Here is a 23164-nt window from a genome sequence, read left to right as displayed (position 1 = left end):
ATTTAAAAAATGAATAAATTTAAATTGGTTATCAGCCTGTCTGCTTTTGCTTGGTCATTTCTTACAAATAAGGAGCATCATGACTTGGCTGCGAGCCACTGAGTGCTTCTGATCTTCATAATGACTGATATATTGGGGAAGTATCTGAGTGATTAAGTGCAGAGGAAAAGCTTTTAAAATCTGTTACACTAAAGCAGACTATTATCTGAACACAAATGAAAATATTTATTAACATACAGAAAATACAGTAATGTTTTTTACCCCAAATTGTACAGATTCACGTTACATCTCTTACAGTAAAGTCAAATTTAAGTGCAAAATGTTTGCTAGCGATAATATATGTACAAAACAGTTCAACATGATCCTTGAATCCTTGTTCTTCTACAGCAAACAGTAGCCACATTGGGGTAAAAAAAAAGCAGTAGTTTCTTTCCCGTTCCCTTTATAACTATGGTACAGTAATGGTCCAAGTAGTACAGCAGGCAGTACATGTGGGGAAAAAAGGGACTGATGGGAGTCAAAGAAAGTGAATCGGTGGAAAAGTCTGAACATCAGCAGTTTCATCTGGACGACAAAAGAGCAAAAAAGCACACGAGAGAACGACAGCACATCAAGACCAGCATTTTCCAAACGTCCCAGCTGCACAGGCGCCGATCAGTGTGTGTTGTGAGGGGAAGCGCTGTGTGTGGCGCACACTCTGCTCATGTGACAGGAGTGGCAGAGGAGATGAGAGTCCAGAGGGAAGCACTGCGAGCCAGGCTTATCAGAGAGCTGCTTACCACACTCCTGAGGGGCGTTAAAAAAGAAAAAGAAAAAAGAAGCAGATAAGGACAGGAATGCACACAGGAAGTGAGGGCAGCCAACAAGGCGCTTCATAACAAAAGAAAAAAAGAACAATTTGTAGCTCAGTTTGTCTGCACTCACACAGAAGGACAAAATAAACAGCTGAAGATCACTCACCTCACAGTGGTAGCACTCAAAGTGATAGTCCTTGTTCATAGACACGACCCTGAGGACCTCTTCACTCCCCTGAGACACCAAACAGGAGGAAAAAATAGAGACGTCAGCAGAGTCCGGGGAAATAGTTTTCCTCTTCACTTTGTTTGGACGCAGCAAAAATGTGTGAATCACCAGAAATATATGAGAGACAATCTGATTTTTAAATACGCTTCTGTGATTGCCTGAAACTGCTCTCATGTTGCACTGGTTGCACAAGTTTGTCTTCGTTAAACTGTTGAAGTTAACTGAAAACAAATTGCTCACACATGACGCTCCAGGTTACACATAAACAGAAATAGTAAGACGCTTCCAGCCAGCACATGCATTGTCACACACTCCTAAATACTCACCTCAGTAGGCAAGATGGGTTGTGAACAGGCAGCGCACCTCGGGGCAAACGCCCTGCAGGACGACAGGAGAAAGTTTATTTACTGTAGAAACCAGGAGCACTCACACAGTTGAGTGATGCCTCTGAGGAAAGCTGAATGAGTACGGCACATTCCCTAACATCACTGTTACACGTGAATATTAAGAGCTGCTGAGCTACAGCACCGGGATAATAAACACAGAGAGAGTCTCACTTGTTGTAGTCTGCCACACAGTAGATGTTGCTGTGGTGGTCCACGGTGAAAGGCACCCCATCCAGAGCCTTGGAGCACTCCACGCAGCGGAAACAGCCCGGGTGGTACGAGTTCCCAAGAGCCTGCAGGATCTGAGAATGAAGTATAATAAATGATGTATATTATTTACTGTACGTATCGTATTTTGTTAGTTTTGTTATTTATTTTATCTTCAACATTTTTAATGATCACTAGTTACTCTACTGTCGTACAGACATCCTTTACTTTTGCTTACTAACTCAAAAGACACCAGACAGTACGTTCACTACACAGCACAATATTTCCCATTTAGCTACATATTATAATGTCAACGCAATTTTTCTGCACCAACATGCTTTGAACATAAAACCTATGTAGTCACAAAACTTTAATTCAAATTGTGCAGAAAATTATTCCTGTGGATCCCAGACCCTTTCAAACTTTCTGTTTATATTATGGGTATTATGTGATTCAAATATGGTCAAAACGTTTTAAGCTAATCACCGCAAAGCCTTATTTCTGTATTTATCAAAAACCCAAGGCAAACATTCCACTGGAAATCCGCCGTGGGAACCCGAAGAGGAGCCAACAAAGAGACGTCACTGAATTTCTTTATCCTCTGAGGGCTTCTTCAAAGGCATTCTGGGAAACGGGACGCAAGTGACTAAAACTGACAGGTTTTACACACACACACAAACCTTACCTGTTCGAGAATAAGGTGGCCACACACGCTACACTTCTCAGCGGCAGCCTGGAATCCTGAAAACTGTAATTACAATAGAGAGATTACCATTAGCAGAAAAATCCATCCTCTGACTCCCAACATGTCTGAGTGTGTGTGTGTGTGCGCGTGTGTGTGTGTGTGTGTGTGTGTGTGTGGGATGGATGACAAAACACGCCTTGACCTCAACTCTTACCATGTAATCCTCTTTACAGTACACAGAGCCACTGACATTGTAGAAGTCCTTGTTTCTCAGGGTGCGTCCTGCAGAGGGAGAGAGGTGGCAGACAACTGACTCAGCATGGTAAAAACAGGAGATTTAAAAATGGTTCAAAATGGCGTTCAGAACAGGTGTCAGTGATAGAAATGAAGCGTTACACTCAATGCTTTAAAACATAGTTGTTGTGTCTTCAGGGTGGGTTACTCACCACAGGACACGCAGGTGAAGCAGCGTGTGTGATAGAGGCTGTCCAGAGCCTGGCAGGCATTATCCACCCCGTACACGCCTTTCCCACACTTCACGCAGGTTCCTGCCGGCACAGTGGGGGAAAAACACAACGGACACAAACACGCATTTTAGTCAGGGAGTAATCGCTCAGCGGCTCTTCGCACTTCGTTTACGCCGCATTCCAAGGGGATGTGTCTGAAATCCAACTCCACACAAAGTGTCAACACTTGTAAATCCTCTCGTTCGCACCACCTAGGGGATTTTCACACAGTTAAAACCCGGTTACCCATGCCAGCCTGTTTGCTCATCCACTCAAGTGTCTCCGCTGAAGCTCTGTTATTAAAAAAGGGAAACTCCACCAGCACTGACTTTTTGGCAGTCCTTCCAGAAAATAGATGACTCTCTCTCCTGGAGGTTTTTATATACTTAAGACTGTCCTTTAAATATGACTTTAAACCCCACAATTTGAGAATTTTGGAGATTAAACAAGATTGCACCCCTAAACTACCTGCTTACCTGGGAAGATAATGTTTTCCCCCTTTAAAGTCAATGAAACAAATGTTTAGGTGGCACTTTTTGGCCACATTTTTACGTTAACCGAACAACAAACACATTTCAGCTCGTTCTTCTCATTTCGTCAGGTTAGTGTCAGGTGTAAGGACTCCACTGACGAATCAGTTAAAACTAATAAATAAGCATTTCTAGGTCAAGATTAGCGTAAGTTCTGCTGCGTAGTGTCTGTTACAAAAACAACACCTCTATAGTGCACACACTTAAAGCCAGCCAACCTTTACGACTATATGACTTTATGACTTATCTGTGTGTGTTTAGAATACAGTTTAGTCTAAGTACAGCTTGAGCACTAGTCAGGGCACTGAATGTAAAGTGGAAAAGTGGTGTGGTGGTCCAAGCTACAGCGTCTCTGTGAGCTATTTAAGGGTCTGCCTGCATTTCTGTTTTTTTCCCCCTCTTTCTAATGTGGCTGAGGGAGTGCCACACAAATCCAGTATTCCTACACTCTGGACAGTCCCTTCGATATTCAGGAACAGGCGCAAGTCTCTGCCAAAGCCAGAAACCCAAAAAAGGGGCCAAGACTAAAACTCGAGGCTTTAAATTGAATGTCTGAAGCTGCTGCATGTAGAAGAAGAAGATGGGAAATAAGTGAGTGGGTTAGCATTCGGGGAAAAATAGAGATAAGGCATTTTAGGGTTCATAAACAAAGGTTTTGAAGAATAAAGTGAAACTGGGCAAAAAAACTGAACACTAAATGTGTGAATCACCACACTGCAAAAACTAAAATCTTAGTAAGATTAATTATCTTAATTGAAGGCAAAATATATTTGTTTTTTGTCTGACAAGATATTTATTCTTACCAGGCAGCTTTTATGTTAGAGAATTTCTCTAATTTGAGAAGCACAAGACGACATGTTACCTTAACAGTTTTGTGTGTGTACATTATTCTTTTGAACTTGTGGGACAAAAATCATCAACAGTTTTTTTCGTTTGTTTCTTTTGTGGATTATCTCTGAATCTACTTCTATGGTTTCTTGGTTTTTAGAACATGTTTCACTTTTACTTTCTTTTAAATTATGAGCATTTCACTTTGCTCAGCATTATATTTTAATATTAGAGTGCGTGTGTGTGTGTCAGCTGAGCTCAGAGCGTCTGTCTTCACAGCTTAGAGCTTCTGATTTCTTCCTAATGACTGAGAGGTGTACAGTATTGTATGTCCCCTCCGGGCACACATACCTGAGGAGAAAAACAGGCTACAGCACACCGCCCCTGCACACGCCAAGGCAACATTACACACACACACACACACATACACACAAATGACTCAGACACACTGCGTTACTGTGGCCTGAAGTCACTCAGGGTAAACACACCCTGCCACAGAGAAACAACACACACACCGTAACACACTCCTATTCTGCTACAATCACACACACACACACACACACACACATCCTGAGCCCTAATCTCCTGTGACTCACAGTAATGGTCGAAGCTGTGTTTATATGGAACCATGTAATTTGTGTCTCACTGTTACAGCACAGTTTTACAGTTTAATGGCCGTGTAGATACGCTGCGTTGACCGTCTATGTGCATCTCACTGCAGCAAATTGGCAACATCTTGAAACACCAGCTGACTTGATGCCTGATGTTTTGGCTACAGGTGTGAGCCTGAAGGAGTATATATACATACATATCTGTACCATTAATAACTATTTATCCTTCATGTTTGTTTATTTCTTATCTTCAGCCAAACATGTCTACTTGTCTGGATCAGTTACTGAAGAGAGCGCCCTGTTTGTTCTTCTTCCTCCATTCTCCTTTATGCACTGCGTGCTATGACCCTGCATGTCTCTGCAGGTTCAAATGCACCATCCATCCACTCTTTCAACTATTAATCTGTCCGTCCATCCATACAACCCTTTCATTTAGAGAGAAACCTGTGATTTAACACCAGGCGGTGAGAAGGACAATAATAACACACGGAGGGCGGATGCTGGGCAAACCAGCGCTCCATTGTGAATTCATGAGATGCGGTGCGTGAACAGTGGCCCAAATTAGGGACATGATTTTACAGTTTGTGTTGAATGCAGCTGTTTAACTTGTATCATGTTTCCACACTGTAGCCTAAAAACTATTGTTAAAAAAAAGCATCTCACCAAAGTACTCCTGCCGGTTCTCCACGACCTCCCTCCCTGGATCCTCCTGAGGTTTGACTGGCCCTCCGGCTGAGCAAGGCCCCAGTGTTGCCGTGTTCGGTTTGGAAAGAGCAGTCAGGGCCAGAGACTCCCTCAGCATCAGGCCCTCCAGGAGCCCATCACCTTCCAGCGCTGCGTCTCTCAGTAGAAGTCGGGTGAGCTCTTCCTGGTACCGTGTGCCAGGCAGGTCTGAGTATCGGCCCCTGTCTCCCATTACACCCCCCTCTTTGCCTCTCACCCCTGTCTGCTGCTCTACCCACCACTCTGGGCCAGCCTGGTAGCACGCTGCTCCTGGACTTCCAACAGCAGGTGGGTAGGAATGTCGGCTATCGTGGGCCCCTGGACGCATCCCTCCGTCCAGGTATTGAGTCCAGGCCTCCACAGGGGTTACCCCGGGCCTGCCTGGAGCTCCATAACCAGCCACAGAGCCCCCTGTCTGCATGGAGGAGGACTGGTGCTGTGGAGGGAAGCCTCCAGAGGTGGAGTAGCGAGAGTCGTAGCCCAGGCTGATGCCACTGGTCCGGTTGCTGCTGCAGCGGCTCTCCATGGGACTCCCTCCACCGCCACCGCTGGCCGTGCTGGAGGCAAAGCTGGACCTGGGGCTGACCAGCACCGACTCCTGGAGGCTGAATGACGAGCACGGGCTCAGGGTTGGTCCTTGGGAATAAAAGAAGCTTCCTCCTCCGGGCACATCAGATGTGCGGTGTGGTGGATGAGAGAGGGATGCGGGCCTGGTGCTCTCCCACAGTTCACTGCCCGTGCTCAGGCGTTTGTAAAACAGAGCCTCCTGGAGGGAGAGGCGTTTGTGCCTCTCAGGCTCGGAGAGGTAGCCAGGCTCCGCCACGCCACCTCCACCACCTCTGGGAGCTGACCCGTAACCCGCCGTGGCAGGGTACGGCGGGGGAACAGAGAGAGGCGGAGGCTGAGAGAGGAGCTGCTGCCGTCTGACCAGCTGCTGGAGCTCCAGAGAGTAGCGACGTTGATTGAGGGCTGCCTTGGAGCCAAACGTCCCCAGCGGGTCACACTCGGGGCCCAGGCCAGACTCTCGTCTCAGGTGGGAATCCACGCCTTCACCCAGGTAACAAGAAGCTCGCTGCTGGGAGGAACGACGCCTCAGTGGTGCCAAGGTGGAAGGGTGAAGTGGTTGCTCGCCATCTGGAGGTATGGCGCCCACCGTGGAGGAAGAGGGCGATGGGGTGAGGAGCTGAGAGGGAGGCATTCCCATCCCTCCTCCTCCTCCTCTCCCACTCGCTGGAACACATGCATCACTTGTGGTTGCAGAGACAAGCGAGAACTGGCTGGGCCTTGAGGGCGAGGCAGCTGCAGAGCTGGGAGCTGGTGGCAGACCGCTGCCCCCACCGCTGCCTCCGGAGATGCCAGTGTTGGCGTTGCTGTTATTAGAGTTGTTGGCAGAGTCGTGTTTCTTCTTTGAACTGTTGAATTTCACACTGCCCGAGTCGGTTAGCTTTAACTTCTCCAATAACTTACTTATCGGCCTGTCCATGGTGAAGCCGTCTCGTGTTTTTACCTGTCTAGGCAAAGTCAGGTCCTACAGTTCCCCCTTTAAGTTACAGATCAATGTGCTCAAATACAGTGTGGGTAGATATGCAGCAGAACAAAGATGTTCAAGTACATCTACAGTTTTCACTACGGCAGCTTTCAAACTCTTACTAAAGATATTAAAAACTGGCCTTGAAACCAGCACAAAGCTTTAAAAAAAGCTTATATATATTTATACACACATACATACACACACACACACACACACACACACACACAATAAATACAAAACAGATAAATAAGACCTTTTAAGACATTTCAGGGTGGTTACATGACTAAAGTCCTCTGAGTCATCTGGTTTGCCTTCATGTGGAGATCCCACAGGTAAGCTGTGTTGAGGAAGAATCCATTGGATTATTAGACAAATACTAATAAATCAATCCAGCCAGGAAGTAGGAGAAACACACATCCAGGATATTTCGGCGTGACCTATGGTCGTGGAGGGCCTCCTTTGTGGACCCTCATGCGGCTCCACATCTGCATCTTCTCTAGTGTTTAAAATGTCTGAAATACGCTTTAGTAAAGTCGGTGTGATAGCTCGGTTATCCAGTGCGGTGTGGGGGGTGCCTCTCTCCGTTTGAATTTTCTTTTTTAACCAACACACAGCGGAGAGGGGTTCAGCGGGATCTCCGCTTCATGTGGGTCCCAGTGTTAGACACGAACATAAATCCGTTTCTGCTCAGATAGCCGACTTCTGCCATTCATCCCAGGACACAATGTGTAATAACACGGTAGTTTAACTCGGGCAGCAGAAAACACACACATATGGCACTCGCTAGACTTCAGCACGTCCGTCCATCCGCCTGTGCTCGGCTGCTTTTATCATCCCCAGTTTTCAGAGGAGGAATCCTGTCCGGGACTCCGCGGAACAGCAGCGGAGAAGTTTGAAGAGAGAGAGAGAGAGACAGAAAGAAACGGGGGAAACCGGTGCGCCGTTACATCCCAACAGACCGGTGCTGGGCTAAACGAGTAGTGGCTCGAGACAAATAAAATCCCTCCCCGGGTGCACTGCACGGTCGACAACTTTGTTTCTTTCTTTCTTCCCCCTAAATAACTACTTACCTCCCCCCTTTTTTTCACAAGGGTCGAGTTAGCTACAGCGAGGACAGCTAGTTCCTGTTTGAGCTTTTCAAGATTAACTCATCCCTGGCAACCGTTATAGTTAAACTAAACTGAATCGTAAATAATCCGCGGTACACCTTTGAGTTTGTTAAACACAAATAATATTATACTCCCGATAAATGTTTAGACATATTTTCTGTAGTTTGTGGCTCCCAAATGGTTGTTTATTCGCTTCCTTTTCGACAGCGGCATTACATTCGCTTTTATTTTGAAGGTTGAGTCAGTGATCGGCCGTTGCTCCGCGTTCGGTCGGCGTGCTCAGCTTGACGCATCACTGCTCCTTTATAATCTGCCGCGGCTCGTTTCCCCCACCAGGCCGGAACACCTTTCCACCAGCCATGGCTATGTCGTCATTCATACGCAAACCTCCCTCAGAGGACGTGCCCCCTCCGCCAAGACCAAATATAATGAGGGTGATAGATAAAAAAGATGCTTTATAATGTTTACTTTGACCATGGGACCTGCTCTTTGGGGGCGTGGGATAACCAAATGTCCACTCACTTAAATTTCTTTCAGCCTCAGCAAATTGGGTTATCAGTTGTCAAACCAAAATAAAACTGTTTTCACTGAGATCTCAACCCACGCAGGGCCGTGGCTACTGCTGAGGGCATGTCTTATATTTGGCTTAAAATGTGTGGGGGTTTGACATTGGATTAAGAAGAAGAAGGTAACTCAGATATTGTTTTTAAGTAAAAGTAGCAATAGGCTACCACTGTTTAAAACACTCTGCTAAAAGTAAAAGTACACAAGTATTAGCATCAAAATGTTAAAATAGGCCTACTTAAAGTAGCCTAAAATGACTCATTAGGTAGACTGGCCCATTTCATAATAATATGTCAGTGGATTATGATCATGATGATCCATTTAGGTGAAAGCATCATGTTGGAGCTGGTAAAGTTGCCAATATAAAGCCTATATAAACTACTTTATATTGCCTAGCTATTGCCGTGTAGCTTAATCAATTATGATATATTATAATTTATTTGTTAATTTTTATTTTGCATTATAATATATATGGAATCTACAAAGTAACTAGTAACAAGAAGATCTGGATTATATAGCAGTGCAATACTTCCCTCTGAATTGTAGTGAAGTAGAAGTCTAAAAAAATTGGAAACACTCCAGTAAAGTACAAGTACTTCAAAATTTTACTTATGCAAGCATTTTTATAGTTTGACTTTTAGAAGATTTCAGACAGCATCATTTGTCTAAATGTTGACAGATGACTATGAAATAAGAAAAAAACAAACAAACATTCCTCCATAGTAAAAGTAAGTTGGTAAACATTATTTATATAGCAGCTCACTATATCAGACACCACAAAAGCATAAAGTTAGTTCAAATTTGAAAAAAAAGAAAGAGGGATTTAGGAGCCTGTGTCTCCACCAGGATCACATTCATCTAGCCAGATGAAATTTATCTGATTTAACAGACTTTATTATTTCAGTTTATTATATGCTTGCATGATGGATACTCATAAAAATGTACTGAATCAAATTGTGGAACAAATGTGTGGCGTCAGTAGGGACCCACAACTAATTTCTGCCCTGAGGCCCCTTAGCCGGTTGATTGAGCCCTGAGGCTGATCTGAAAATGGTCTAACCATTAGTTGGCTATGTTTATTATGACTGAGCACTGGATACAGAAACATTCATGTGGCTGTGGCTCTGCAGTGAACTGACCACCACGCACTACCGCCAAATATAAACAAGTCTGTTTTCAGAAAAGCCATTATTTTGTCCTTGTGATCCTTACATGACTGCAACCTCTGAATCACTATAAAAACGAGGCCTGCTCCTTTTTTTGATAATGTAATCTGTTGTGCAATTAGCTTAAATGTAGGCTATAAGTTAGTGTCTTAAACCACTGATGGAAAGAAACTCAAGTAGCCTAAACTTTGAAGTCACTTGGTCTAGCTACCTAATACCTAAAAATATTGCACTTTTTTACTCCTTTTGATCTACTATGATCATCTTCTTCAATATGACACATTGTTAGAGATTTATCGACCCAACAGCTTATAAATATGTTAAACATATAGGCTCCATGTTGACCAGCTACAACATTAAAATACTGCCCAGTACACATGAATACATCAGTAATAATATAATAAGAATATCACACCATGACAGGGTCTATTCTACATAATGGGTAGGCTACTTTTTCTAACTCTATGCAATTTACACTAAGTGTTAGAATGTATGAGATTTAACACAATTATTATTATTATCATTTTTCTTATCATTATTGCTATTGTATATTGAATGAATAGTGTTTATACAGTGTGTATCTTTACTATTATTGAATGTTAATTGTATATTGCATATAGTGAGCTATACATTGTGTACATTATTTAGTACTTTGACACGGTGGTATTGCTGCTTAGGTTATAAAAGATTTGAGTGCTTCCTCCACCACTGTTTGAAACATTTGTAAATCTGTCGAAATGAGAAAATAAATGAGTCGTTTAGGCAACGGCACTACTTTTTAGTACCACCAGTGGAATGCGCGGAGGGACACGCCGGAGTGAGGCGGCTGGTGGATTTTTGCGGCGTGTCTGAGTTCTCCAAGGAGGACACGGGGTAAACATCCCGCGACTGTTTCAGGGCTGGCCGCCCTTAGTCAGTCCTAATTCCGGCTGTTTGTGGCAGTTAGCGGACACACCTAAACACACCAATCCCTGATAAAGCACCATGGTGTTTGGAAAGGCTTGTCAGCCCCGGAGTCCCCCTCCCCTCCACATGCAGCCTTTCATGGCCCTTGCGGTTCACCGGAGTCCCTGCAGCAGCCTCTGCAGACTCCAGCGTTTACCTCTCAGGCTACGAGTGGGAACTTGTCTGAAAAGCTAACAGAGAAATTCTTCTGGGCTTAGTAGCGGAGCACTTCATACAAAAGCAATACTTTGAAGAGCTGCGAGCGCGGCGGTGCTCTGTCTGCATTTATGTTCCAGCGAAATACAGTCATGTTTAGGCCTATAAAACTCACAGACAAGACACCATCAAGTGCTCTCCTTCACAGCCTCAATTTTTTCCCCCTCAGGGTGTATTTGTGTAATTATTTAGAAAACATACAAACTCAACATTTAACATAAACACAACAATGAGATGTTTCCTGGAGAAATTTGACGTTTTCTTTTAAATAATAGGCCAGATGTTTGTCACCTGAACTCAAAGGGGCAAAGTGTTTTTGCATTTCTTTTTATAGTTGGGGAATTCATGTGAAACAGGTATCTGAGGTGACATGGGCCCTGGTATCCTGATTCTGAGTCAAAAGTCTGGATCAAGCTCCAAAAACCCTGGATCATACACTTCAACAAAAAACAACTACTACAAAACAACTCCAGGACTCCAGGTAGTAACGTTAAGTGTTTGGATCTTCCAAGGGGTCCCAATATGAATCTGAGGGGTCACATGATGATGGAGGATGGAAAAAGACAGAAAATACAAAACAGATTTTCATTTCTCAAATGTTACTATGTAAATGTTTTCACCACTCCAGACCTTCCTTGGCAATCTGAGAGCCTGTTAACCTTACAACACATAAACTTTAAAGAGGAGTCACACTTCTTAGGTCTCAAGCTGGTATAACCTGGGATGACTTCACTATGACATCATCTTCTTTCTCAGACTTGACAACGCCCATCCGAGGCCTCAGGCCACATTAAACGACGAGAAACTACTCCACATGACTTGTCCCCCTGACTTTGACATGTGAAATCAGTGGCGTGCTCCTTTAATGCTTCAATTAATTAAATACAGGTAAACTCAGTGTGCTTTACATTGAAACGCATACAGGAACATGCACAATAGATAAAATACAGGAAAGTGCAGCAGCAACAAAGATAAAACTAAGAAAAAAAAATACAGATTCACCCACCCACCACAAGACATCCACTCCACAGACACGCACAAACTATTCATAAGCCTGAACAACAGAAACATTTTCACTTTCTTCCAGAGAACAGGGCCAAAGTGAGTAGAAACACTCTCAAATCTAGATCTCATGCTGCAGTCAGAGAAGCAACACACGATGACTTGAGAGGTCACACTGGACTGTGGTCAGAGAGAGGGTCAGAAATGAGAGCTGAACTGATGAACACGTATGTTGTATTTAAGTGTCCCAGTAAGTCCAGTTGACCAGCATGTACAATAACTAGCCTACATGGAATGCAAACATTATTAATTAGTTATACCTTGTCCTACTGTGACAATGTCAAAATGCTATTTCAATGATGATTGCCAAAGGTATGGCTGGATCAGCCTGTTAAGGGGGCCCAGCAGCAAAAATTTGCCCCCATTGAACCCCAAATGCCACATAGGAGACCAGAGCAGACTACACAGGGCAGCTTCATTATATGCTTGGACACCAACCAGCACTCCCATGCTGAAATAATAGTATGCGGCCCCAAATTGTATGTGTCATTTATGTTGCAGTAACTCGATTCTGACACGGGGCCCCTCTACAGGACAGGGTCACAAGATAAGGTCATAATGAAGGACCAGCCTCAGTTGATATTATACGTATGGCGTCAGACAATGTTAATCTGATTACCAAACAAACAAAGGAACTGACAGTGAACCTGGGGGCTCTTGGGGGCCCTAGGGTCTCTGGGGTCCTAGTGCAGCTCAGCTGCATGCTTTGGCTATTTGGTAATCCGGCCTAGGCCAAAGGAATCCAAATATCTAAATTACTCATTAAGATAACGATTCAACAGTGTAAGCAGTGCTCAAGCCTCTTTGATGTATAGTGATGTATGGATTAACACAGATAAAGAGAAAATATTCGTATCCCCAACAACTGGTACAATTATAATATTCTAATCAAGTGTGATTAACTTGAATATAGGTCCTATTGTTTTTTCTTTAATGAACTAAATAAATGAATAGAAACAGGTTTTAATGACTGAATAAACAACAACAACAAAAATCAGCAAAATCAACGTGAGATATAATCCAGATGAGAAAAATAACAAACTGAGAGCTTATAATAACCTTCGGAGCTTAGTTTTGTTTATTTTGGAGTTATAAAATCTAATTTTCAGTCACCAAACATTAAACTCTCATTTGAAAACAAAGTGGCTCTCAGTGAATCTTCAGCCTCACCTGCTGGTCAACACACAGCAGTGCAGACAAACATGGCGGCCCCCGTGAGGACATTGTGCTGTTCAGGTGGGACAGAGGTTATTCTGTAAATCTGTTGTGTGTGAGAGAGAGACCTTTTAAAACCCCAAAAGCTGAGTTTCGTTGCTGTAAATATATAACATCTTCTTGTACCAGTCGCTGATTTAGATGCAGTTGCGTGTTTGAATAACCACCGTAAATACGGTAATGAGTCTCGAGGCTAACGCTGATGCTAACGTCTCTGTCCAGCAAACTCCTGAGGAAAGTAGATTTAAAGTAGACTTTATTATGTTGTGGGTTATTCCTCTGCAAGGTTACTCAGCTAACCCACTCAGGAGAAAAAGAAACCACATAACTGCGTGTTTACTTATTGATTAGAGATGTGTCTCAGCTGTGTTAAAAGGCTTTTGAAATGAGATGTATCATTAATGTGGATTCATACAACCTCATACAAAGAGGGGCCTCACATGTAGATCAACATACAGGCAACTTTTAAGTACATAGGGTAATATGGTCAATGATGCTAATACCCCAAACTGTGTGACAAACAATAAGTGTTTAATATGTTTATGAAAGGCTCATAACAAATAATTAAGTCTAATCTAGCAAAGCCCACTCACTTTGTTAGTGTTTTATACTTATCCATGATGAATTAACGTTCTGTTGCAGTAGAATGGCACCCAGAAACAGATACATAAATAAAATTAATCTTGTTTTATTCATTTATTCTTTAATCATTTAAACATCTTAATCAATAGCCTAGCTTGTTGACATTAGTTGATAATAAATGAAGCCATCATAACAAATCATAGGGTAATATGTAATATAAAGTAACCATAGACATATCTTTAGTTAAATTTAATATAATTTATGGATAGTTTAAGAAATATGTTTACAATACTTCATACTGAAATATATCATTACAGTTACAGCAGGGGCATACACTAATAAAACTGTGTCCCAAATTACCAAATGAGTTTTGTGTCAACTACAACAAAATGGTGAACCGTGCTTTGTCAAAATATCCATCCACACTTAATTTCTTTATACAGAGAGAGTAGACACCCTGAGGAATTCAGAAATGTGTCTGTCATATGTTGGGTGACTTTTTAAAATGTATGACAAGAATGAGGTCACAAGAATTACAAAAACTGTACCGATACAGCTGAATTCAGTGTGGGTGTCTTAACTTTCTGACTTCAGGGGCTGATTTGTCTGTTTTTCAGTGTTGAGGCACTCCAGCCGGCAGCTCAGCACAACATGTGGAGTACAGGCTGGAGAGAAATGGAGGAAAGAGTAAGTTCACTGTTGGTGTTCCTTCTTCCCACTGTGGACACGTTGATGCTGTGTCCCTTTCTTTACTCTTAGTGAGTATGCAGTGCACTCACACTGGAAAAATGACACAAAAAGTCATTGTGGGATAGACTTATTTTGATTGCTAATGTGTATTTGTAACACTTAATGTGTAAAATGTATTTTACCTAAATAATTTTAATAGAAAACGTCGGTTTTCCCAGTGGCGTTCATGTAATGTGACCCAGTGACTCCAAATCAATACCAGTAATTATGCACCAGACAAATAACAGACACCTCTTAATGCCAGATTTTAATACTTCTTCTATTTTATGAATAACTTTTATATGTGTTGTATTGTGACACAGTGACTTCATATCAATACCAAAATGTATCACTGCACTGGAAATAAAAATAGAAGAAGACATAATGAAGATGTGAATCCTATTTGGCCTATGCAATAATAAATAATCTACTGTATGCATTAGCAATCAATAGAATTGTGCTACATGCGACCAAGTCAGGACACTTTTTTATTATTTCTAATATGGGCAAGTCAGTGTGAGTGTATTGAAAACAGTAATTTATTGATATTCAGCCCTCAGCAGTTAAGTGCTGGGAGGTGAGCTAACTGTCCTCCTGCTGCCAACACAGGCTGAGACACATAGTGAGAAGACGCCGCTGGATCCAAGGGGAACATGTGTCCAGATCCTACTAAAACTAATCGCACCAGTAGTTTTCTGCAACATGCCTCTGGGTTAACCTGCTAAAAAATACAAGCCCCTATGAGACATAAGTTCTCCCCTTGTCTGTGCAGTGTTATGCTTGGGATCAGGCTGTTTTTGGAGCAACACTGCACAGTAAGCAACAACTAATTTCACGTCCTCATAATGTTTGTGTTTGCCTGCAGACATGGACTTCCCCGAAGCGGCACAGAATATGGCCCCCTGACAGATCTGCCTGATTGGTCGTTTGCAGGTATTTGATTTTTATGTGGAGTCACACATATTAGGAGCAGTTTTCAAGCAACAGAGGCCTAATTCAGTGCTCACGTAGCGAGGCAGCGAGGGAGAAGACTTCAACAGAGATGTGATTCACACTTATTGTTTCTATGTAGAGTGAAGGAGTTCACTTGACATTGATCTTAATAAATTCAGGGTAATTTGTTTAGGGAAAACAAGTCTTTATCCTTTTCTCTCTTTCTGGAGATAACAGTGAAAATGTTGTGATCTACTTCTAGCACATGTTGTAATCTCGTGTGTGTGTGTGTGTGTGTGTGTGTGTGTGTGTGTGTGTGTGTGTGTGTTTGTTGTTTGTGTATCTGGACAGATGGACGAGCAGCGCCTCCTCTGAAGGGACAGCTGAGAAGAAAGCAAGAGAGGGAAGTTTTAGCTGTGCGTATCAACACATTTGCCTTTTTTATTTTGTTTTAAAGCATCTACTTATCGCTCTTTCTGTGTTTTTATTACACGCTTTTATCTGTAACCTTGGTGTCCTCTCTTGCAGAGACGTATTGTGATGCTGAACTCGGAGGTGGACAGAGGGATAGAGGCGTGGAGTAAAAAACAGGAAGAGGCTGCAAGAATGCAGGAGCACAAGAAGTCTCTTTTACTCAAACCTAAAGGGAAGCTGTTAATGAAGACAAAATCTCAAAGTTAGAAACATGTCATCGTAATCAAAAACTGCTGCGATCGGTTGATAGTCAGCATATCTAATGTATTTATGATATCCTTGTGGGTTTTCTCCTGCTTCACAGTATGTGTTTTTTACTTTTCATGAATTCCTGCACTAAATGTTTGTTCTGATTTATGCTTTAAATATGAATCTGTTGTCCAGTAAACGAGCGTTGGCGTGTATGGATTGTTTATTATCATCATTATTATTATTAGAGTTATATATATATCTCTCAGCTTCCACTAGAATGCAGTGTTTCTCCTCTGTAAGGCAGTGTGACGCCATTTTGTCTGGTGTTGGACTCAGAGAGGAGTTTTGTTGGGCAGAAGGAGGAAGGGAGGAGCTGGCAAACATAAAGTAGCACTGATTCAGGGCCTAACTGTGTATATATGTGTGTTAGAGGGGGGTTCACACCTTGGCATGCTGCAGTAACTCAGTGGAATTACTCAAAATACATCAAGTTTTTTAGTCAAGTCCACCTCGGGGTAGCAGCTTTGTTAAGTTTAAGTAGAGAGCCAATAAAAAAAGAAACTTCTGTGACACCGTTTCCAGAAAAAAATTCACAATTTTAGTAGCAAGACTGAAAATAAATCCGCTCCAAAAACAACAAACTAAAAGTAAAACATGATCTTGTTGGTTCTTGGAAAGATTGGGGTGTTTCACACCAAGCTTTGTGTTACTCATTTAAAGCCTCTTGGGTCTTATTTTTCATGGGGCAGCTCTACCTACAGAGGGAGAAGTTTGAATTTCGACTGTACAGTTCTGCAGCCTGGGTGTCTGGAAAGATGATTAGCTGGCTGCGGCCAAGTTGGCAGAAAGTTTCATCCCACCGAATATGATATTTGACCGGTATCGGTTCACATTTTAAGCCGCACAAAGCCTTAAGCTGCAGAATCACTTGTCTTTTGCATCATCCCAATTTTTAAAAGCAGAAAACACAAATTGGCTACGAGGACGTTGCATGAAATTGAATTCCACCTCTTCTTATGTGTGTCTTTGAAATTGTTCTTGAGCAGCTCCTGCAGGGACTTTTTGTACCCCTTGAAAAACCATTATTGCAACACTGATGTAAGTATTTTCAAGAGACTCTGAACTGAACTAAACTGAACTCTGTGTCGTATGCATGTATGGTGTAAAGGGACGCTGAGTAGCTGTGTTTGTTAAGTCAGCACTAATTTAGAGTGACTTTGTCTTATAAACAGACTATTTACAAAAAGGCTCTCCTCTCTCCCCCCTCTCGCCATCAGCCCTCTCCCTCATGTATTTCTCCCCCTCCTTCTGCCTCTTTTTATTTTTCTCTCTCTCTCTTTGTCTTGTTGCAGACTTCAGCACAGCCCCACTGTAATTAGGGCTGCCAGCCGCTGAGTTGCAGATTCTTTTCTGTGGATAGGATGGGAGTTTTCTCCCCCCTCTCCCTCCTCTCCTTGTCTTAACCTTTTTTTGAGTGCAGTTGACCAAAGGAGCTGACTGTTGTGTTACAGAGGTGTGGGAGAACACTGAGCATTGAGACATTCTTCATTCGTGCACATTCTCACACCTGCACCTGCATCAAAGACCTCCAACTGCACAAACAGTGATAAATGTAACTCCTCATTCTTTCTCTTTTCACATCCTGCTTTCTCCTCAACAACCCCCCCCCCTCCCTTCCTCTCCTCCTCGTGTTGTTTTGGTTTTGGGGAAATGAGAACCAGATGCTTATTGTGCAGAAGTCAGCGATGGAGGGAGGGAGGCTTAGGGTGTTTTAGAAGGATAGGGGGACTCTAGGTGAGGTCAGTCTGGTAGGTTGGAGGGGCGGAGGATGAGGATTAGCTGACATGCTTCTGTAATTTCAACCTCAGACCAGAAACAGGGAGGGTTTCCTGCCAGATACAACTGGGATGGGGGTGCAGGAGGATGAGTTGTGCCCCGGTGCAGAGTTTGTGGAGGGTCTGATTCAGCAACTCGTTCCCAAAGACCGCTCCCTGATAAGGCTGTTCCTGTAGCGCGGGGCACCCTGGCTAGCATGTTTGGCAAAATTACACAGCCTGATCGTTTTGAACTGTGAATGACTGTATGAGAACTGGCACTGCAGGCTGCAATTATCTTTGTTTGTTTCTAGTTGGACAGTAGCCTATACCACATGCAACATGGCTGCCTTGGTAGGATACTTGGGAAATTTGTTTGCTTTTATGCAACTTGATTAATTATTTTTTTGGCATCAGGACAATTTATTATTACTCATGGATACTGTCAGTTTGTTAAAATGCTTCTGCAGGAAGGGAGTTTGTTCTGTAGGAGATAAAGATTGTGGCTGCAGTAAGGGAAGACGTAAGATCCTTTACTTAAGTACAAATACATTGATGTAAAAATACTCCAATACAAGTAAAGGTGCTGCACTCAAAATCCCACTTAAGTAAAACTACAGAACTATTTTTAACAAAAGCATTTTTAATATTTTGCTGAAGGAACTAGTTTTAAATTTTATATACAGTTAGATAGTTGTCCAGTGATTCTCATCCTAGGGGTTGGGCCCCTCCAAAGCGTCACAAAATAAACCTGAGGGATTGTGAGATGATTAATGGGAGAAAACAAAATCCTGCTTCACACATTTGAATATATTTGTTAGACTTGGCTTTTTTAAATATTGGATAATTTGACCCATTTGGGCCTCAAACTGTTATTTAAATGAAACTATTTGAGAGGTTTAAGGAACTGCTAACAACTCATCTGAAAGGTGACAAGCAGCCCAAAGAACAAGGGGTCACAAGCCAAAAAGACTGGGAATGACTGGTTTAATCTTAACCAATGTGTTGTATTTTATAAGCCTGTCATAGGTCTTTAATGTACAGTCTTGATCTAAAAAAGTCGTTAGTAGCTGTAGCTGCAAGATAAATACAGTGGAATTAAAAGTGCCTTGAAGAAATATAGAGTAGCATGAAAGTGAAATGCTCAAAGTACAAGTTAAGTACCCCCAAATTGTACTTAAGTACTAAGGAAATGTACTTCCCAGCACTGGAAGGCAGGCAAAGCAAGAAAATGAAGAGAAAAAGAAAATATGCCATTAAAGTTACAGTAGAAAGCACATGGTGCCATAATGTAGGTCACCCAAACAAAGTCTCAGGTTGAATTGCAAGCAGCTGTCCTGGCCGCTTCCTGCCTGGCATGGATCAGGAGTGCAGAGAACGATGGTTGTTCCTGCACCGCCCAGCCAGACTGTATGAGTTCAGCACTAAAATGGCTGACTGGGTGAGAGGGGGGGAGAAAGGGGGAGAAGGGGCAATAAGCCAAGGTCTCTTCTGCGTTCATGTCCGTGACATTCAGGACAACACAAAGAGCAGCTGCCTGGCAGATACGCTTGGTAGCTCCTCCAAACAGATGTCCAGATTACTGCACACAATGGCCAAAATTATGTGAAAAATTTGACTCAGTCTGTGGCGTTTTATAATCTCCCCCGCTGATCAGCAACGTCTTTTTCAACATTAAACATGTTTCTGTCTTGTCTGACTGCTCCTCTGTGTGCACCCACCAAGATGGCATCACCACGACAACTTAAAAGTAAAACAGGGATGTGAGGCAGGAAAAAGAGGGGGGTTTCTGAAAACCCCATACAGGTCTCATGGTTTCATAATAATTTCCTAGAAAGGAACAGTGACTTCTTAAGAAGGTTGCTGGTTCCTTATGAAATTTGGTTATATTAAAAGTACCAGGGAAATGTTGTTAAAATGATTCACTAACTTCTTCTTTTCTGTCCACTTCAGTTAGTTTAATCACACAACAGAAAAAATCATAAGAAATAATGCAGATCTTTAAAAATGGACACCCTGGTCAGCTGAAGCTTATAGGAGCCCAAACACTAAGCAAAAAATAGACATGTATTTGAAGTACTAACATATTGTCTGGATAAATACTACAAATAAATAAATGTATTATTATAATTATTATATATCCAAATAATTGCATAACTGAGAACATTGGTTCCCAACATGTGGGTCATGACATCTACTGGATAATATTGCCTCTTTGTCTTCAGGTCAGTTACTCACTTTTTGTTCAGTTTGTTCATAAAACCAAAACCAAGTAGACACAGGGTTCACAACTGTCCACTGACCTGGAGAGAGTTTTAGTCAATGCACAGCAGCATCCAGTCGTTAAGATTTTACATTTTATAGGACAGTTTGCAGTCTGCACACTCTCTTTGTGAATAAACTCAGCACAGTTAATTGTAACTGACGACTTTGTTATTGGTTAATAAACCATTTGATAATGCTTTCTAGATCTGTTGTAAACTATCAGTAAGAACACATTCAGTCTTGTAAAGACTGGTGTGCATCCTTTTCAAATTGGTTATAATCATGTTAAAATATATATGATATTAATAATGTCGCTAATCATCCACTGAGACTAATGGAAACAAACAGAGACAGAGAGAGTGAGGGACTGTTTGGTCAGTGGAGGAGGAAAGCGGGTGAACAGATGTGAGTAGAAAAAACAGAAATAATGGGGTCATTCGTGTTAGCGTACAGTATCGTCATGAATCGTATTCTTCAGGTCCACAGCAGCTGTAGCTACTGCTACTTCTAGTATCTCACTAACCACAAACTGAAATGTAGTTAAAGCTTGACCTGTTTACATTCAGTTAAACAATCAAGCTAATTATTAAATCTGTAATAAAGAAAAGAGTAAGTAAGAATAAAATGGTCCCCATAAGTGTTTGAGTATGTTTGATGTTTTTGGATTAATAGTACTAGTGCATTGATGTGCTTGTTGCATTTTACTGTTTAAGGTTAACTACTTTACATAGGCCTCCTGTTGGGTAGTGTCGCTGTCAAGTCCACTCAGAAAAACAGGCCTTTCAGATGTCTTCAGCTTTGTACTACACATTTTCCAGCAGATCCATTGGGGGATGGGAGGGGTTTAATTGTTTATTTAGCTTAAGAAGGAGGAGGATTTGTTCAAAGAGACACTTGATCCTTCAGATTTTGAATGTTTCTGGTCAAAATCACCAAGTTTGGAGATACATGGTTTTACAGGGAGGGCATGAAAATGTGTTATCTGAAAATTAACTAAAGCTGCCAGACTAATGAAGTGGATTAGAAAGTACAATACTTGAGTAAAAGTACTTAGTAACGTTCCACCACTGTCCGTGAAGAAGAAGATTCACAACACTTATCTTCTCCTGTTAAAATACCTTCTTTATTACATTAAGAGCAACCAGTGGAAACCTGCTGCAGTGATGCCACAGTGTACTTCAAGGTATGTCAGTATGCTGTGACATCACTGCTGAATGTTGTTGCTGTCTTGCTCAAGGGCACGTCAACCTCCACTGGTTAGGACCCCATAAGCTAAACTGTGTTTATAAGGCATTTTATATAAACTAAAGTCACAAAAAGCACTTAGTAAACAGGACTTTCTAACAGTTAAAAGTGCTAAAAGCTTCACTGTGTATAAGTAACCACATTCATATCATGTATTCTGAAAAATATAATTTACATGAAAGAATGTTTTTTGGGAGACCAAACTGATATGTTCAGATTTTCAGCAATTTTCTTTTTATGTTTGTGGTTTGCCCTAACCTTGTGGTTTACCCAGGTTGTTGTTGTTTACAGTTACACTGATAGATTTACAGTAAGCGTAGAGTTAAAACAGAGAGCATGGGGAAAAAGAGGTTGAAGGGGGAGGAGGACAGAGGCAGAGGAAAAAAGAGAAAAAAACAGACCAGAGATACTTGTGGTGAGAGGAGGAGTGGTTTGAGACTGAAGCCTCATAAAAAGAACAATTTTGCAGTGGGTGAGGAAATAAGAGAGAGGGAGGAGAGTGAAGTTTTTTTTTTTTGGATAGAAATGCGGAGAGGGAAAAATATCCCCAACCCTATAAAACCATTTCTGTTTAACTGCCCTTCTCACTTCCCTCACCTCACTGCTCCCTTCTGTCTTTGTCTTTCACACACTATTCACAATTCATTTTAAGAGGAGAGAGTTGGGGGTAAGCTTTTCTTTGCATATCCCTAAACACACACACACACACACACACATACACACACACACACAGTATAGGCACGCGAAGGCTGCAGCCGGGCTGCTTGGCGGAGAGGTTCAGATGTTTCAAGAATACCAGATGCTTGGTTGGAACGCACTTCCCCGAAAAATGTGACCGTTCCATCATTTTTTCCAACTCGTTCCTCGACACATGACCATGGTCCAAAACAACCAGTGGTATGGCGTAACTGTATCCAGACCGCTCCTTCTGTGGCCCTCGAAAAGGCAAAGTCCTGGTCTGTCCTGGTCTGGAGGTCACGAGGTGAAGACACATTGCAGATCACCTTGTCATACATCACTTCTGTTTGTTTTATCTTGTCGGTCTAACTTAACCGTGAAGGTCAGGATCAGGTTATGTGGAGAGCCAAATCTTAAGTGAAAAGAGAACATATGTTTGCAATATGAATATTCAGATTAATTCACGTTGGTTTGTATGGTTTTTTTCATATATATTTTTTGATACTGTTTTAATAGGTGGAGATTATTGCGGTAAATGTGTTATGAACTGTATGTGAGTTGTAGGAAGAGTAGAGTAGTAATACACAAGAAAACCACACAAAATAACAAAGCACACTTTAAATGCTGGTCTACCTTCTACAACCACTTGACTTTTGAAGTGTAGTGTTGATGGACTGTTGATTATCCTCCAGAGCAGCACATATTGGAGGGAGAGAAGCTAAGGACTAGAAAAAGTGGAACAATTGCAGATGTTGACCTGATTCACAATGGCTGAACCACTGTGAATGACGTAATTATCCAAAAAAAACATGTTTTCTGAACACATCCTCCAACAACTAAACATTTCAATAATAAACGGTAGTTTCCAATTGTGAGATTTTCAAAATAAAACATGGTCCAAAGCTCCAGCTGAATACAACATCAGTCTTGTATCAGGCCATGTTT

The 23164-nt window shown here is 42.0% G+C and overlaps 2 protein-coding genes across 2 annotated transcripts; one reads left to right on the top strand and one right to left on the bottom strand.

Moving 5' to 3' along the window:
• Positions 1 to 210: 210 nt before the first annotated feature.
• Positions 211 to 8111, bottom strand: ajuba (ajuba LIM protein). Its single transcript, XM_038730348.1, has 8 exons — positions 5440 to 8111; positions 2748 to 2849; positions 2516 to 2583; positions 2302 to 2364; positions 1581 to 1711; positions 1350 to 1401; positions 961 to 1029; positions 211 to 786 (listed from the first exon to the last, which is right to left on the bottom strand). Exons 1-8 carry the CDS (start codon positions 6980 to 6982, stop codon positions 655 to 657), a joined length of 2160 nt encoding a protein of 719 aa, XP_038586276.1. The 5' UTR covers positions 6983 to 8111; the 3' UTR covers positions 211 to 654.
• Positions 8112 to 13239: 5128 nt separating this feature from the next.
• mrpl52 (mitochondrial ribosomal protein L52) lies at positions 13240 to 16429 on the top strand. Its single transcript, XM_038732584.1, has 5 exons — positions 13240 to 13328; positions 14507 to 14576; positions 15484 to 15551; positions 15903 to 15967; positions 16080 to 16429. The coding sequence occupies exons 1-5, from the start codon at positions 13295 to 13297 to the stop codon at positions 16230 to 16232; spliced, it is 390 nt and encodes a 129-aa protein (XP_038588512.1). The 5' UTR covers positions 13240 to 13294; the 3' UTR covers positions 16233 to 16429.
• Positions 16430 to 23164: the final 6735 nt, after the last annotated feature.

The sequence above is a fragment of the Micropterus salmoides genome, unplaced genomic scaffold, assembly GCF_014851395.1.
Source record: "Micropterus salmoides isolate LMB-PRFRI ecotype aquatic unplaced genomic scaffold, ASM1485139v1 Ms_hic_scaffold_2, whole genome shotgun sequence".
NCBI classification, from domain to species: Eukaryota; Metazoa; Chordata; class Actinopteri; order Centrarchiformes; family Centrarchidae; genus Micropterus; species Micropterus salmoides.
This window is presented reverse-complemented; position numbering and strand designations above follow the sequence as displayed.